Source organism: Oncorhynchus tshawytscha, linkage group LG22 (genome assembly GCF_018296145.1).
Source record: "Oncorhynchus tshawytscha isolate Ot180627B linkage group LG22, Otsh_v2.0, whole genome shotgun sequence".
NCBI classification, from domain to species: Eukaryota; Metazoa; Chordata; class Actinopteri; order Salmoniformes; family Salmonidae; genus Oncorhynchus; species Oncorhynchus tshawytscha.
Genome location: NC_056450.1, coordinates 27,263,420 through 27,281,045, shown reverse-complemented (window position 1 = coordinate 27,281,045; position 17,626 = coordinate 27,263,420). Strand labels below are relative to the sequence as shown.

The window sequence follows — 17,626 nt, the reverse complement described above, 5'->3', positions numbered from 1 at the left end:
TGAACACCACCACCGATACCCAGGATGTACACAGCCCTGAACACCACCACCGATATCCAGGCTGAACACAGTCCTGAACACTACCACCACCGATACCCAGGCTGAACACAGCCCTGAACACCACCACCACCGATACCCAGGCTGAACACAGCCCTGAACACCACCAATACCCAGGTTGTACACAGCCCTGAACACCACCACCACCAATACCCAGGCTGAACACAGCCCTGAACACCACCACCACCAATACCCAGGCTGAACACAGCCCTGAACACCACCACCACCAATACCCAGGCTGTACACAGCCCTGAACACCACCACCACCAATACCCAGGCTGTACACAGCCCTGAACACCACCACCACCAATACCCAGGCTGTACACAGCCCTGAACCCCCCAACACCACCAATACCCAGGCTGTACACAGCCCTGAACCCCACCACCACCAATACCCAGGCTGTACACAGCCCTGAACCCCACCACCACCAATACCCAGGCTGTACACAGCCCTGAACACCACCACCACCAATACCCAGGCTGCCCTGAACCCCACCACCACAGCCCTGAACAGCCCTGAACCACCACCACCAATACCCAGGCTGTACACAGCCCTGAACCCCACCACCACCAATACCCAGGCTGTACACAGCCCTGAACACCACCACCACCAATACCCTGGCTGAACACAGCCCTGAACACCACCACCAATACCCAGGCTGAACACAGCCCTGAACACCACCACCACCAATACCCTGGCTGTACACAGCCCTGAACACCACCACCAATACCCAGGCTGAACACAGCCCTGAACACCACCACCACCAATACCCAGGCTGAACACAGCCCTGAACAACCACCACCCCTGAACCAGCCCCACCACCACCACAATACCCAGGCTGAACACAGCCCTGAACACCACCACCACCAATACCCAGGCTGAACACAGCCCTGAACACCACCACCACCAATACCCAGGCTGAACACAGCCCCGAACATACTGAGGCCGCATCCGAAATGGCTCCTTATTGCCTATAGTGCACTATATAGGGAATAACAAAAACTTTACAATAATTCTATCTAAATCAAATCAAATTTTATTTGTCACATACACATGGTTAGCAGATGTTAATGCAAGTGTAGCGAAATGCTTGTGCTTCTAGTTCCGACAATGCAGTAATAACCAACGAGTAATCTAACCTAACAATTCCACAACTACTACCTTATACACACAAGTGTAAAGGGAGCCCCGTCGCAGACCAGGCTAATAGCAATCACCATACAAGGTTAAGACTGAGGGGGAGGCTAAGGGCCAATTTCATGAGTCCCCCAGAGCAGAGCTGAGCTATGTTATGTTTGGTTTAGTTATGTTGTGTTATCAGCATATTCAGTCTCTTACAACAGCATAGGAGGACAAGGATGGAGACCAGGGAAATAAACATTTAACATGCCCCTCTCTGGTGCTGCCCTTTCCCTCTGTATCATACAGTATCTAACACCCTCGTTCTGCTACTAATAGCCACTACCTCTTAACGGCCACTAGGTTCAAAACCCCTGATTCTTCAGTGCCAGCAGAGAGGTAGAGGTGAAGTGAGAGGGTCCACGTCAAAATACGGTGATAAGCAGACCGATAAGTAGACCGCCTGCCTTCCTGCTGTTGGGCCAACGACTCGCATTCTTAGGATGGAGACAAGACCATCTCGTCATTACATACAGTATCTCTGGTGATAGCTATTCTAAGCACAATGTCAGTTATTTTCTAAATGGCTGCCTCTGAGGTGCTCAGTGAGAGCTGAATTGCTCTCATGTCTCCAGAGGGGTGGTTTAACACCTGTATCAGACCATATGGCCCTGCATTGCACCAAATCATTATGTCAAAAGAAACTAATATTTACAGAGAAGACAGTTTTCTCCACCATGCTAATCGATTAGCTACTGCAGTTATATAGACTTTCTCAGTAACACCAGCTAATGGACTGGAAGTGAAGTTATAGCATTACCCTACTTTAAAGATGAGGGGTGCTGACTACACACTCTCTGTGGATGGCGCAGCCCTCCTCTCCTCTCTCCTCTCCTCTACTTTCAGCACAGCGTGACATGAGCTTTGCTGTAAGCTGGGGAGTCTTAAAGACAGAGAGAGACTGCCCCAGAGTCGCCATCTGGTCCAGGGAGGTTTGCAGGAGAAGAGAGGAGATCAGGGCAAAAAAACTACCAAAAGAATGTGCAGTACATGAATATACTGTACACATGTGTAGCGATACTCATATTCATTGTCACACCCATCCACCCAAAAACATAGAACCCCCCACACACACACACACACACACACACACACACACACACACCCACACACACACACCACACCTCTTCAGGAGGAAGACTACTGTACGGTGAGATTACGTTGAGTCTATGTTGAGACTGTAGTGCAGTACAGTGTATCTGAGGTAGTAATCCAGTCTAGACTGAGGTAGGGATTATAAGGGAAACCCTTAGGCCTGCTTCTTATGGGAATCAACAGACTTAGCCAGCAAGGGGTTTTAACGTAGCCCCTTCATCTGATACACTTGGTCAAAAACACTGCTTCTCCATCATAGCATTATTATCATACAGATTAGAGATGTGTCCATTTTATGGCCATCCTCCACTGGCCCAGATTCACAGAGAAAAACACCACTCCTATTAAACCTGTGTGATATTAAAAGCATGTTATGGACACGTCGTTACCATATGGTAAATATGGCGTGTGCTGTTAAACAGAGATTGACCTTGTTGTGAGTGTGGTGTTGGGATGGTGTCTCTGTGGTGTTACTGGTAGGTTAACATATTAAAAGTGGCCAGATGGCCAGATCGGGACTTATAGGTGTTTTGGACAATCAATCTTTCCATTTAATCTCATGGCAACAGCTTTTTAAAACATGAACATGCTAAATACATGACATGTACACTATCGTTCAAAAGTTTGGGGTCACTGAGAGTTTTCCTTGTTTTTGAAAGAAAAGCAAATTTTTTGCTCAGAAATATGATGATGATGATGATCAGAAATACAGTGTAGACATTGTTAATGTTGTAAATGACTATTGTAGCTGGAAACGACACATTTTTAATGGAATATCTACATAGGCGTACAGAGGCACATTATCAGCAACCATCACTCCTGTGTTCCAATGGCACGTTGTGTTAGCTAATCCAAGTTTATCATTTTAAAAGGCTAATTGATTATTAGAACAACTTTTTCCAATTATGTTAGCAGAGCTGAAAACTGTTGTTCTGATTAAAGAAGCAATACAACTGGCCTTCTTTAGACTAGTTGAGTATCTGGAGCATCAGCAGTTGTGGGTTCGATTACAGGCTCAAGAACAAGAATAGACTGACGAGTTTCAGAAGAATGTTCTTTGTTTCTGGCCATTTTGAGTCTTGTCGTGTGACAAACATAAAGAATACATAAAGTCTGATCTGATGTGCACAGATGAATCTGTTACCGTTGTATATAGAGAGAGCATATGTAAATATCTGTTCTTGAAGCATCGTTGACTACTCTCTTACTGTGTGGCCAAGGAGCGAGATAGTGTGTTCCTAATGTGTTTTAAACTAGGAGTGTGATAGTGTGTTCCTAATGTGTTTTACACTAGGAGTGTGATAGTGTGTTCCTAATGTGTTTTAAACAGGAAGTGTGATAGTGTGTTCCTAATGTGTTTTAAACAGGAAGTGTGATAGTGTGTTCCTAATGTGTTTTAAACAGGAAGTGTGATAGTGTGTTCCTAATGTGTTTTAAACAGGAAGTGTGATAGTGTGTTCCTAATGTGTTTTAAACAGGAAGTGTGATAGTGTGTTCCTAATGTGTTTTAAACTAGGAGTGTGATAGTGTGTTCCTAATGTGTTTTACACTAGGAGTGTGATAGTGTGTTCCTAATGTGTTTTAAACAGGAAGTGTGATAGTGTGTTCCTAATGTGTTTTAAACAGGAAGTGTGATAGTGTGTTCCTAATGTGTTTTAAACTAGGAGTGTGATAGTGTGTTCCTAATGTGTTTTAAACAGGAAGTGTGATAGTGTGTTCCTAATGTGTTTTAAACAGGAAGTGTGATAGTGTGTTCCTAATGTGTTTTAAACAGGAAGTGTGATAGTGTGTTCCTAATGTGTTTTAAACAGGAAGTGTGATAGTGTGTTCCTAATGTGTTTTAAACAGGAAGTGTGATAGTGTGTTCCTAATGTGTTTTAAACAGAAAGTGTGATAGTGTGTTCCTAATGTGTTTTAAACAGGAAGTGTGATAGTGTGTTCCTAATGTGTTTTAAACAGGAAGTGTGATAGTGTGTTCCTAATGTGTTTTAAACCTGAAGTGTGATAGTGTGTTCCTAATGTGTTTTAAACCTGAAGTGTGATAGTGTGTTCCTAATGTGTTTTAAACAGGAAGTGTGATAGTGTGTTCCTAATGTGTTTTAAACAGGAAGTGTGATAGTGTGTTCCTAATGTGTTTTAAACAGGAAGTGTGATAGTGTGTTCCTAATGTGTTTTAAACAGGAAGTGTGATAGTGTGTTCCTAATGTGTTTTAAACAGGAAGTGTGATAGTGTGTTCCTAATGTGTTTTAAACCTGAAGTGTGATAGTGTGTTCCTAATGTGTTTTAAACCTGAAGTGTGATAGTGTGTTCCTAATGTGTTTTAAACCTGAAGTGTGATAGTGTGTTCCTAATGTGTTTTAAACAGGAAGTGTGATAGTGTGTTCCTAATGTGTTTTAAACAGGAAGTGTGATAGTGTGTTCCTAATGTGTTTTAAACCTGAAGTGTGATAGTGTGTTCCTAATGTGTTTTAAACCTGAAGTGTGATAGTGTGTTCCTAATGTGTTTTAAACAGGAAGTGTGATAGTGTGTTCCTAATGTGTTTTAAACCTGAAGTGTGATAGTGTGTTCCTAATGTGTTTTAAACCTGAAGTGTGATAGTGTGTTCCTAATGTGTTTTAAACAGGAAGTGTGATAGTGTGTTCCTAATGTGTTTTAAACCTGAAGTGTGATAGTGTGTTCCTAATGTGTTTTAAACAGGAAGTGTGATAGTGTGTTCCTAATGTGTTTTAAACAGGAAGTGTGATAGTGTGTTCCTAATGTGTTTTAAACCTGAAGTGTGATAGTGTGTTCCTAATGTGTTTTAAACAGGAAGTGTGATAGTGTGTTCCTAATGTGTTTTAAACAGGAAGTGTGATAGTGTGTTCCTAATGTGTTTTAAACAGGAAGTGTGATAGTGTGTTCCTAATGTGTTTTAAACCTGAAGTGTGATAGTGTGTTCCTAATGTGTTTTAAACAGGAAGTGTGATAGTGTGTTCCTAATGTGTTTTAAACAGGAAGTGTGATAGTGTGTTCCTAATGTGTTTTAAACCTGAAGTGTGATAGTGTGTTCCTAATGTGTTTTAAACCTGAAGTGTGATAGTGTGTTCCTAATGTGTTTTAAACAGGAAGTGTGATAGTGTGTTCCTAATGTGTTTTAAACAGGAAGTGTGATAGTGTGTTCCTAATGTGTTTTAAACCTGAAGTGTGATAGTGTGTTCCTAATGTGTTTTAAACAGGAAGTGTGATAGTGTGTTCCTAATGTGTTTTAAACAGGAAGTGTGATAGTGTGTTCCTAATGTGTTTTAAACAGGAAGTGTGATAGTGTGTTCCTAATGTGTTTTAAACAGGAAGTGTGATAGTGTGTTCCTAATGTGTTTTAAACAGGAAGTGTGATAGTGTGTTCCTAATGTGTTTTAAACAGGAAGTGTGATAGTGTGTTCCTAATGTGTTTTAAACCTGAAGTGTGATAGTGTGTTCCTAATGTGTTTTAAACAGGAAGTGTGATAGTGTGTTCCTAATGTGTTTTAAACCTGAAGTGTGATAGTGTGTTCCTAATGTGTTTTAAACAGGAAGTGTGATAGTGTGTTCCTCTTACCGTGTGGCAAACATGGCCCTGAGTGAGGAGAAGGTGGCGGCGTCCTCCTTCAGGGCCTTGAGTTCGTTCCTCAGCTTCATCATGGTTTCCGTCACCATGGCCTTCTCATTCTCATACTTACTCTTCAGGTTGGCCAGCGCCACCTCAGCAGTCTGCAGGGGGGACACGACACAACAACGGATCAGACCACACACCGTCTTCAAAGAGTTGACACCAACTCCAGACTTCTTCTTTTTAGAAGAAACATCAATGTGTTGAAAATCCCAAATTATTTGCATAGTCAACTGACACACAGCTCTGACACACACACTTATCCCACCAGACGTATTTTCACAGTCCCCAAATCCAGAACAAATTCAAGAAAAGTACAGTATTATATAGAGCCCTTATTGCATGGAACTTCCTTCCATCTCATATTGCTGAAATAAACAGCAAACCTGGTTTCAAAAAAAGCAACACCTCGCCTCTCCCCTATTTGACCTAGATAGTTTGTGTATACACTGATATGTAGGCTACGTGTGCCTTTTTTAAAATGTATGTCGTTCTGTCCTTGAGCTGTTCTTGTCTATTGATGTTCTGGTATTATGTCATTCTGTATTATGTTTCATGTTTTGTGTGGACCCCAGGAAGAGAAGCTGATGCTTTTGCAACAGATAATGGGGCATCCTAATAAAATACCAAATACCAGCAACTGGACACACACAGACTGGGGCTCTGGGCTGGCAGGGTGTGTCTGCTTTAGAGAGCATTCATCTTTTCACATGGATACAAACCCACAGCCACCAGCTGTCATGGTGTTTTGTTATGAATTTTAGCTGCAGTGCATTTGCTATGACAGCTGAACACGCTTCAGACAGCTACCTCCCTGCCTCAGTCTCCTGACTTTGATTATTAGAGGGGTGAGAGATACAAACAGAGATATTCAGTATCTGACCTGTTTGTTGGCTTTGAGCACGGTCCTCAGGGTGGCGATCTGCTCCCTCTTGGTGCTGAGGAGGGACTTGAGTTTGAGGATTTCCCCCATGCAGGCCTCCTTGTCCTTATCAGCCACTGTGCCTAGCTCCAGAGAGGCCATCCTCTGACGGGACAGCTCTGTGGTGCGGTCCACCGCCAGCTGGAGGTGCTTGATCTGGTCCCGGATGATGGCCACCAGGTTGTACACATTCATTGGTTCCCGGGGCGAGGGGGGAGAGGAGACAGGGAACAGGGTGCTGTCGGCAGCTTCGGGGACGGGGAACAGGCCCTTAGTGAGCAGTATGGGGGAGCGGCGGCCGCGACCCTCAGGGCTGGTGCGCCCGCCCTTGCCCTGCTTGTAGAAGTCGAGCATGACGCGGTTGGGAGTCTGGTTGTTGCACATGCACACGTGGTTGTAGAGTGTGGCCAGCTCCTCGCTGAAGGTGACCAGCTCGTCCTGCGCTACGCTCAGGCTGCCCTGGGACTCGCCCGCCACGTCACTCACCTTTACAGATAGAAAGAGAGATACTTTAGCAATTAATAAACCAGTCGTTTGTGAGAAATCTGGTTTGCAAGTATGAAAAAAAATATATACACAATTCATACACAGAGAAAAGTAAAAAAAAAATCAACTACAGATATCACCAATATAACACAAACAGAAAAATATGTTTCTCACCTTGCGCAGCGCCTTCTCCAGCCTGGCCTTCTCCTCTCTCTCCACGTGGCTGGTCTTCTCCAGAGAGGCCAGCTTCTCCCCAAGGGCTGTGACATGAGTCTCCAGACGGCCTCGCTCCTCCTCATAGTGTGACTGACAGGAGTGGTACTCTGCCTTCAGGGTTTTCAGCTCCTCCTTTAGCTCACCTGCCTCCGACACCGCAACCTGAGCCCATCAGAGGCAGAGTTTCAGGAATAGCTTCAACATCTGTGTGTGTGTGTGTGTGTGTGTGTGTGTGTGTGTGTGTGTGTGTGTGTGTGTGTGTGTGTGTGTGTGTGTGTGTGTGTGTGTGTGTGTGTGTGTGTGTGTTATTTTAGGCTTAGGGGTAGGTTTAGGGTTAGAATTGGGGTTAGGTTTAGGGAAAATAGGATTTTGAATGGGAATCAATTGTTTGGTCCCCACAAGGATAGTAAAACAAACATTTGTGTGTGCTTACAGTATATGTGTTTACATACATGTTCAATTACCTTGTACTTGCACTCCAGGATCTCGGGTCCGTTGATGTCCACCTCGTAGTAGTCCCCGTCCTCGTTGCTGTCGCGCTCCTTCTCATTGTCCAGGGCTGACTGGCGCTCCTTGCTGGCCTGTAGCCTCCGGATGGCGTTGAGGTTCTCGGTGAGACGGCTGACCTTGTCCTGGTGCTCCTCCAGGGCCCCGTGGGCCTGCTCCAACTGCTTCTGGGAGTCCTGCAGCGTGGACACCAGAGACACCTTCTCACGCTCCATCTAGAGACGGAGGAGACAGAACATAAGACAGATTTATTAAGTTGGTACGGTAAGTGTCTGGACAGAAAAGTGACTGAAACAATTGATAAACATTAGAATTTAGACATAATTATGCAGACATAATCTTCCCATTTCCTTGTGTTGCTCTATCCCTCTCTGTCTCAGACTACCTAATGCAAATGAATGTCCTGAAGGATGATGGTGGCGGTTTTTCAATATAACAGATAAACATCTCTGGTGGTTTGAAGGACTCACTAAGAACACTACAGTATGTAACCAAAGACAGTGCGTCTCTGTGCCAATTCAGAGCCTGTGTGACCTTGGAGAAGTCTGGAATGGGTTCAACTCTGTGTTGGCAGAGGGACCAGAGCTGGGTCCATTTACACACACAAGCACTCACACAGAGTAGTGCAGGCCTCAGAGGCACCCAGCTATTTTCAGGGGCTGATGGTGTGTCAATAATAGATGAGTATCACTGTTAATCTTACTCTGTTATTCAGCTGGGATGAATATGTCTTGATGACAGGACTCAAAAGGAGGAAATGGTTTAATAAATATCTATCTAGAATATTTAGACATGAATAGTCAGGAAAGGAACTTTTAGCTCTCAGCATACTGTATTTTTAAGTAAAGTATATACAAACTTAATTATGTGATGATACTTAGACTAAGGATACAGCTTTCCATACCCCGCCCCCCCTTACCACACCCCGCCCTCAATCTGTCCCCCTCCCTACTTCTTGTAGATGACCTTGACAAGCATCTTGGTAATGCCAAGCTTGAGGAGTGTCTTAATCAAATGATTTCCTCAGAGTAGACGTATTAGACGTATTTGGCATATTAAAGATGCCTGCTGCTTACAGCTAGGACTCATCTTCCATCCTCTAATGCAGATGGATGTGACCTAAATATGTAAAAGGCATATGGGCCACTGGGCCTACTGTGTAAAAGAGCAACTGGTTCGCATGAGTGAGAATCATGCTCCCACGGTAGCCATTTTGGATCTGATTGCACAGTGGGAGTATTGATTCTGCTGTAACTGAAGAGTAGGGTGACCTGCTGCGAGCGGATGTCTGGGATTGATTAATCGGTCTGTGATTGATAGGGCGAGGAGAGAGAGAATGGCATCAGAGCAGTTGAATTATTGAGTAGAGGTTTGGGTTTCCCTGTTGCAATTCCGGCCAGAGGAGGGGACCCACAGGGCTGGTTGACACTATGTTGGCTTAATGCTGAACACTAAGGCCTCATGCTGCCTCAGAAATTCAGTATCAAAGGACCGGATCGGGTTAAATGTCATGGTACTCATACCAAGGAAATGCTATGGTAACCTAGAGGCAACCTGGTGACAACCTCATTGTGATGTGTTGGGGGGGGAAATTGAGTCTTTTCACCCACAGGTATCCAACCAGTACACACTGGTAACCATGGAGACAGCTGTGGTGTTCTGATGTTCTGACAGATGGCAGCGAGTGGACCAGCCGACTTCACATTCCAACAAGAGGCTTGGCTTCTAGGGTAGTCAAGGAAATCATTCTGATTCCAATGAATGGTACTGTATGTAGGCTCTAAGAGCTGATGAGGCTATACAGAGATCTACAGTACATGACAGCCTGAGGTTGAAAAGCCCTCATCAGTATTTGCTATGTGTACACTTAAAGTATTGGAGTTCTATGGTGTTTTATTGCTTTTGACTCTATGCTGTAATTGACTTTGATCTCCCTTTGGCTTCTCTGGACCAATGACACTTAATAAATCAGCAAGTGATAGATTGAGCCTTCTCAAGAGCTCTACTATTGAATAAATATCCTTCTGGACCCTCGCGGGGGAAGATTGATGTACAGCGTTCGGGTGGGCCTAAGCTTCAGCAAACAGGAAAGGAGGGGTGCTCAACAACAATGACAAAAATCATGAGAAGAGCTTTCAAAGAAACACTTCTAAAAGGACTAATTCATGGCTCACACTAATCCATTGTCGTGGATGAGAACAGGTGACAAACGTCTTCCTCAGAGTGACCAGACCATTGCACTTAGCTTCTATTTTACCACTAGGCTATAAATAGGAGCTAAGTGCATTGGTCAGGTCACTCTGATGTACATCGTTATTGGATCTCAGAAGAAAATATTGACAGGATCGCCACAACTAATTTACATGTATGTTAGTGTGTGTAGACTGGGCCTTCAAATACACTGGGAAAGTGTATTTTAAGTGAGTCTACACACAGTGTGCAGTCAATAGTCCATTCTTCTATTCCCCACTCCCAACAACATTTGAATTATGAGGGTGACTGAGGGTCCTGGGCACGACAACGTTCCCGTAGGCTTTGAAGATATCAAAGTTTGTTTTGAACATTTTAATATCAATGAGTAATTCAAACCTTGACGTCATTCATATCATACACAGTGTAACAGATTCACTGAATGCAACATTATGGTTATAGCTGTAGCAGCTGGATATTCCTGACTGTTATCCCTCTCATGCAGTCATACACAGTGTAACAGATTCACTGTCTACGTACCTGCAGCAGCTGCTGTTTGAGTTTCTGGATCTCAGAGATGTTGAGTTCACTCAGCAGGTCGTCTACCAGGCTGGGGACGGGGCGGAACAGGTCACCCTTCTTGGGCGTGGACGCACGGTTGTCCTCAGTGATGGCGTTGGCAAGCTTGCTGAAGCCATTCTCGTAACCATGGAGAGCCTCGTCGTTGTTGGGTTCCGTGGCTGCGTCATCGCTGAACTTGAGCCCATCCAGAGAGATGCTGAGCGGGCTGGGAAGAGAGAGAGGACCAGAACATGATAACATGAATTTCACAGTTATTCTCATAATGCTTTTTATTATATTGTACAGGGTTTTGATGGATGAGGTGTTACAGATGGAATTGGTGCCTTTGATTGTGTATGTACCTGTGGTACATAGAGTCGCCTATGCTCATGTAGTGGGAGAGCTCTTTCCTTAGGGCGGCCTTCTGCTCGCACTCAGTCTTGATGGTCTCCAGGGCTTCTCCTAGCTGTCGCTCTGCGATCTCCTTCAGGCGGATGGCGTCCTCCAATTGGCTGTTCAGGAACTGGGTGTCTTCCTCCAGACGACGAATCTCGTGCTTCAGACCCTCAAACTCCACCTGTAGGGGCGGGACAGACAGGTAGGTGTTAATAAAAGCATAAAGGTGGGCTTATATAGGGGAAATGGAAATAGGACACCATACTGGTTTAATCAACTCGTTTTGTCACCATAAAAAGGGGGCTTTTTTAAAAGTGCGATATTGCCTTTTCATTTAAATAGGATTTGATACTGTAATCTTACATTTGCCAATTAATACTCTAGTCTACAGCCTTCTGTTTTAAAATCATGTCTTGAAATTTAACAAACATCATCCCTGGATATGCGGCATGTGAAGTCTTAGCAGTTCCCACATTTTAAAAATAATTTCGAAAGGAAATCCCCCATGTTTTTTGCCATTGGTGTGAATTAAACTCAGAGTATTTGCTTTGCAACACCGCATCTCTCTCCGTCTCTGTGGCATACGGAGAGGGAAAACTGGCTAGAAGTGGGGATTACCAGAAACACTACATTAAATTGTGTCACATTCAGACACGCTTCTTCTCTCTCTAGGTGCAAATAGGCCTCCACATAAAGGCTTATCGCTTTATTAAATCTGAGCGTGGTTTCTATAATCTGAATTAAATCAGTGTATTCCAGGTCTATGTGAGCAGCAGACACTGGAGAGTGCAGACAGACAGAGGTCTATGGTGTGAATACATGGACAACTGTGAGTCGCATAGACTGGGGTGTGTGGTAGACAGTAGTGCAAAGCCTAGGTTCAGAGAGCCTGGGTTAACTGGGCCTCGAGCAGATTCAGCTATACGCAGTGAGGGGTTCATAATGAAGTGTGAGTGGAGGAGAAGCCTACAGAAGCAAGAGAGTGCATGTAAAGCAGTGGAGGCTGCTGAGGGGAGGACGGCGCATAATAATGGCTGGAACGGAGCGAATGGAATGGCATCAAAACACAAGGAAACCATGTGTTTAATGTATTAGATACCATTCCACTGATTCCGCACCAGCCATTACCACAAGCCCATCCTCCCCAATTAAGGTGCCACCAACCTCCTCTGATGTAAAGATCAAATCAAATTTTATTTGTCACATGCAACGAATACAAAAGTGAAATGCTTGATGAGTTGATCTCATCTCATTTCCCTTCCCCCTTCCCCCATCCCATCTAGCCCCACCCCAACCCTCTGTTGAGCAAAGAGACCCGTTTCTTCAGGATGATGTTCCCTTACCTATTCTCCTTACTATCCCACATCCCCATTTGCCAAACTAGCGACCCCCCCCCTCCTCTCCCCGATGTAGTGGTGTTGCTCTTCACCTGGGTCTGTTTGAGCCCGGAAACCTGTTTCTGAAAGGAGATGTTCTCCTCCTCTAGCTCTGTGTAGTCCTGCAGCAGACGTGCCTCCCGGGAATTATACTCTTTGATGTCATCACGCAGGCGAGTCCGCTGCAGCTCCACCACCTGGATGTTCTGTAGGGGTGAACGACAGGGACAGAGGGAGAAGAGGAGGGAGGGATGGAGAGAAAGAAATTAGAATAAGGCTGTAACGTAACAAAATGTGGAAAAAGTCAAGGGGTCTGAATAGTTTCCGAAGGCACTGTATGTTAGACTTGAGTACAGTAGCCTACATGTATTGACACATAAAGATGTCGGAGCAGCTCGATGTAGTACAGACGCTAGCATGTGTTATCAAAACCTGACAGATTAACATGCTTACTGTAATACAGATACAGCTGAATGCAGCATCTCCCACCTTGCAGTGAGCTTGGCCTCGTCTCCTTTAATCACTTGAATGTAAGAATGTAGCGAGGGAAGAGAGGAGAGAGAGAACTCAGAGATAACTCCCTGTTCCCCTCCTCCGATGACAGACTGACAGGCTCAAAGCCAACAGGATCAGATACTGTAAGCCCTGCAGAGCAGCCAGCCTGTGTCCTCACCGTCTCTCTCTGTCCCCCTGTCTGTCCTCCTTCATACCCCTTCCTTCCCCTCCGTTGGCCTCGAATACCTCCCCTACCACCCCTTAAACCTTCCCCTGTCATCCCCCATCCCTACCCATCCCAGCCAGTCTCCCCTTCGCTTACAAATGCCTAAGTCTGAAGGTTAGGCTACATAAAAGCTCTGCAGTAAGGAGATACTCAGTAAAGGCGTGTGTGGTGCTTGCTCTGAATGTATGTGTGTGTGACTTTGAGAGCGAGCATGTGCAACCTGTTTTCTGCAGTTATCAGTGTATGAATCCATTAATTTTGAGAGTGAGTTCAGCCATGCAGTGGGGTCTCTTTGATTATGCGTGCATGTGTGTAGCGTGACACACAACCTCTAATCCTTTCAGGTGACCGAGTTAAGGTGAAAAAGGAGTATCCGTCAACACACACGTCACTCCAGTCACAAATCAGAGGGGTCACTATCTTTAAGAACAGGTGCTGATTGAGTATGTGGAAAGTTTGAAATGCATTCTACAAAAACATCTCAGTAATTTGACTCATCAGTTTAACCAATTTAATCAATTTAACCAATTGAATCAACCCATTTGTCTTTATTACTGTCCATTACCCATCTAATAGGACTTAATATGCAATTACTATCTTAGCTTGCGGATACCATTATATCTGTAGAATGTGTTTCCACCGTTAGCATGTTTTCAGAGCGATGCTAAATCCCCGTTGAAGGAAGTACATGCTCCTCATTATCTCTCTGTAATAATTAATCACTAAGAGCATCACCCGATTGATGTTGATGGTTGGATGAAGACTCATGAATATTCATGAGGTTGTGTGCATGTATAATGAGCGTGGGCATAGTCTATCCTGCCTGTGTGAAAATCCTGGTATTGGTGCATTGATGAATAATGCATGATCTACCATACAGATCACACCAATCACAATAATACTACACTGTAATTACACTTCGGAATCTCCAGCTGGGAAGGCAGGAAGGAATCGATACAATCGCCATACAACTACAGTGGCTAAATCATTACCTACAGTCTTTGGACTTTACAGTACACTTAAATGTCTGTGTATTTCCCTGCTCTGGTGTACATTCCGCTAACAGTCTTTTAGTACTTAAAAACACACTTGAATGGTAGGCTATGCATAAATAGCCAGGTTAAGGCTGCACAGTAAGTGAAGGGTTAGGCTGACTGAAATACACTGACTATAATGAGAAAAGTTGGAATGTAGAAGGGGCTCTTGCCTGCTTATCTGTAAAATGTAAATGACATGACGGCTGTGCTGAAGTCAAGACCTAAAGCCCCACACGAGACATTCTGACTCATTTGGTTGGACCCTATCAACAACACTCAGTGTAATTCCTTCACCTATAGACTACACTTAGCATTGACACCACTGACATTTCTCAGAAAGCTAAAATGAACAGAGCACAGCTGCAGGACTGAGAGTTTCTGCACGCAGGGTCAAAATAAGGCCATCTCAATGACACTACTTCTGGATTTAAGAGCATGTTCAATGGAGAGAGTTCCAGAGTAGAGTTTTAAAGGAGCAGTTAACTATTTTACAATATGATGTTAGATGGTTCCTCAACCTGATAGTAGTCTATGGGCCAGGAGAAATTGTAATCCATGGTTCAGTTTTCTTTAAACAGCCACTACAAACTTCAGCTAACTTTAGACACCGCTAGCTAAAAATCAATGGTAATGATAGGGGCATGTCCATATCACCTTGAAGTAACCTCTAACCAAATATGGAGTTTATTTGAGTAGATTTCAGGTGCTTTTGGTCATGCCCCCATCACTTCCATATATTTTTAGCTAGCGGTGGCTAAGGTTAGCTGAAGATTGTAGTGAACCCAGATTTTGGATTACAATTTCTCCTGGCCCATAGACTACTATCAAGGTGAGGAACCATCTAACATCATGTTGTAAAATAGTGAACTCCTTAAGTCCGGGAGCAGGCTAAATCTATGTTAGCGCAATCTACAGTGCACGTCTGTTCCCCTTTTCTCTACAGTGCTTTGTCATGTGCAGGATTGACAAAGATAGCCAGGTGGTCCAGTCTAAGTAATATGGAACGGTCTCTTCCAGTCCAGGGTCAGTTTCCTCAGCTGGAGGGTCAGTGCTGTCTGGCCTTAATGAATACAGACCACCACACAAACTGATTAAGAGGCTCCCCAAACCGATTAGGATGCAAACAAGGGTTTTGACCTTACACCCTGCTGTCCGTAAGAGCCCACTCTGCTCCCGCCATCACTGACCATGCAGAGGTCCCCGGCGACTGCGTGAAGGGGTGTCTGCAATTCTGCCGGACAGAAAAGGTGGGCCGTAGTTACACAGCAGGGGTTATGGTGGCTGAGTGTGTGGCTGCCATAAAACCTGAATAACATGTACTCAGGCGAATGACAGAGCCCTCCCCTGGGGGTTTCTGGTTTTGTTGACATTTGACGTCCCACATTAAGGACCCTGTCAATGCGAGGTGTCTGATTAACATAAAGAGATGTGTGGTTTATGAAGACTCCCTGCCTGCTGTCACTACAGGCACACACCAACTGCCTCACTCAGACACACACACTCAAACCCACCTGACTGAGGAGTGTGTGTGTGTGTTTGGATAATACTTAAGAGTATTAATGTTAATGTGTGCAAACTGTGCACAAGTACAAGCATAGCTGTAGTGATAAATTAAGCCTAATGTGCAGTATACAGTATGTGTGCATATCTCTGTGTCCTCTGATAAGTCCTTGACTGTGGTGTAATCCTCTCTCTATATGGGATGCAGTGGGTGCTGCTGTAAAGGATATGAAAGCACTGGCTCAGTAGATTCTAGAGGTCAGAGCTCCCTCCTCTGAGCCAATTCAGTCATACTGGAACTCTACTGAACACTTTCAAACCTATAGCTCCAATTTCACAACTAAAACCGCCTTCGACAGCATACCGAGTCTTAACCAGCTCATGTCTCAGCAAAGCTTAGAGTTCGTGCCTAAAGTGTTTGAGCTTTTCACAATCACCGCTATTGAAAATAGCTCTATAACTCGGTAAATCACTATGTTAGAGGTTACAGCTCAATACCGCTGTAGATTAGGTGGGTTTTGAAACTGTGGTTAGACTCTGGCTTGGTCTTAATAGTATGGGATATCTAGTGTGTTTTTCCATGAAAATCCCACAAATACTACCTTTTCCCATTTCCCTTCCCTGGAAAGAAGGTACAAGATTCCCAGATGGCACAAAGAGGGATTACTGATATGACAGCACTGTCTGGCTCACAATAATGGGATTTGTACTGGATACAAGGTAATGTATTGTGTTCGTCCCACCCCACACTAAGACATTACTCCATTTCACTACCTTTTCAAGCTTTTTTTATTATCTGAAAGCAACCTTTGCTTTTATACTGACAACACCATCAGGTCAGTAGGTACCCAACATGACAACAAGTGGTGGTGTGTTGGACACAGTGACTCATATAGATAGAGGTCTATAGAGCCTGTCTGCATTCCTGATTTCTGTACCTGTAAGCTGTGTAATATTGACATAAGCTCAGAACCACTTGTTTTTCAAACATGGTCCTGTTTTATCAATTGCTGTGCTGAACAATGGACAGTTCATTACCTCAGTCAAATTACTATGTAGCTTAAATTTGTGTGGATTTATATTTATTTTTGCAATAAAGATCATGATGCTACAATAATACAAACTCACAATAGCCTGATGATATACACATGATTTAAATAGCAGGACAATGTAAAGTCCATTATCCCGCTGAAGAGTATGGATTTGACTGTTTGGGAAGGTTTGAATCCTAAGCAATCTATTGTTGGAAGTACAATAGACCAACATAGATACTGTAGTAGGTCAAAGCTGTGTGCTGGAAAACCTTGGTAGAGCATGGGTGAAGTATGCATTGTGATGCTCATGTCAATTTCAATTCTTTTTCGGATTTAGACCAATGCCTGCTTCTCACTTAAAACACGTTTATTTTTTACACCGGAAGGTGATTATGTAACATTATTATACAACATGATTCAGCATAACACAGCAATACTGTAAAGTAAAAATACACAATGACAAATGTCAACAGAAATAATGTAGTTATTAGTATTTCATTTATATTAACAGCTGATTTTCCAGAGGGAAGAGAAAAACCAGAAGCTTATTTAAGCCAATATGGAGTAAGCTGCAAAACCTTTCCCTGATCTCTTTTAACAAGACAATCACACAAGCTCCTGGAAAATACACAAATAATCAACATGCAGCCTATCCATGAACTATTTACATACATTACTGACTGTTATATTAGGTGCTCTGTATTCTGCAACAACAGAGGGC

The 17,626-nt window shown here is 43.9% G+C and overlaps 1 protein-coding gene across 1 annotated transcript in view; it reads right to left on the bottom strand.

The window, feature by feature from the left end:
* The window catches only part of LOC112222224 (protein bicaudal D homolog 2), a 79,903-nt gene that overhangs the window by 18,943 nt on the left and 43,334 nt on the right, over positions 1–17,626 (bottom strand). The window contains exons 3-9 of the mRNA XM_024384928.2: positions 12,667–12,819; positions 11,204–11,418; positions 10,821–11,067; positions 8,048–8,305; positions 7,542–7,745; positions 6,843–7,367; positions 5,909–6,060 (exon numbers count right to left, since the gene is read on the bottom strand). Coding sequence (XP_024240696.1) covers positions 5,909–6,060; positions 6,843–7,367; positions 7,542–7,745; positions 8,048–8,305; positions 10,821–11,067; positions 11,204–11,418; positions 12,667–12,819 — 1,754 coding nt within the window. The remainder of the gene's footprint in view (positions 1–5,908; positions 6,061–6,842; positions 7,368–7,541; positions 7,746–8,047; positions 8,306–10,820; positions 11,068–11,203; positions 11,419–12,666; positions 12,820–17,626) is intronic.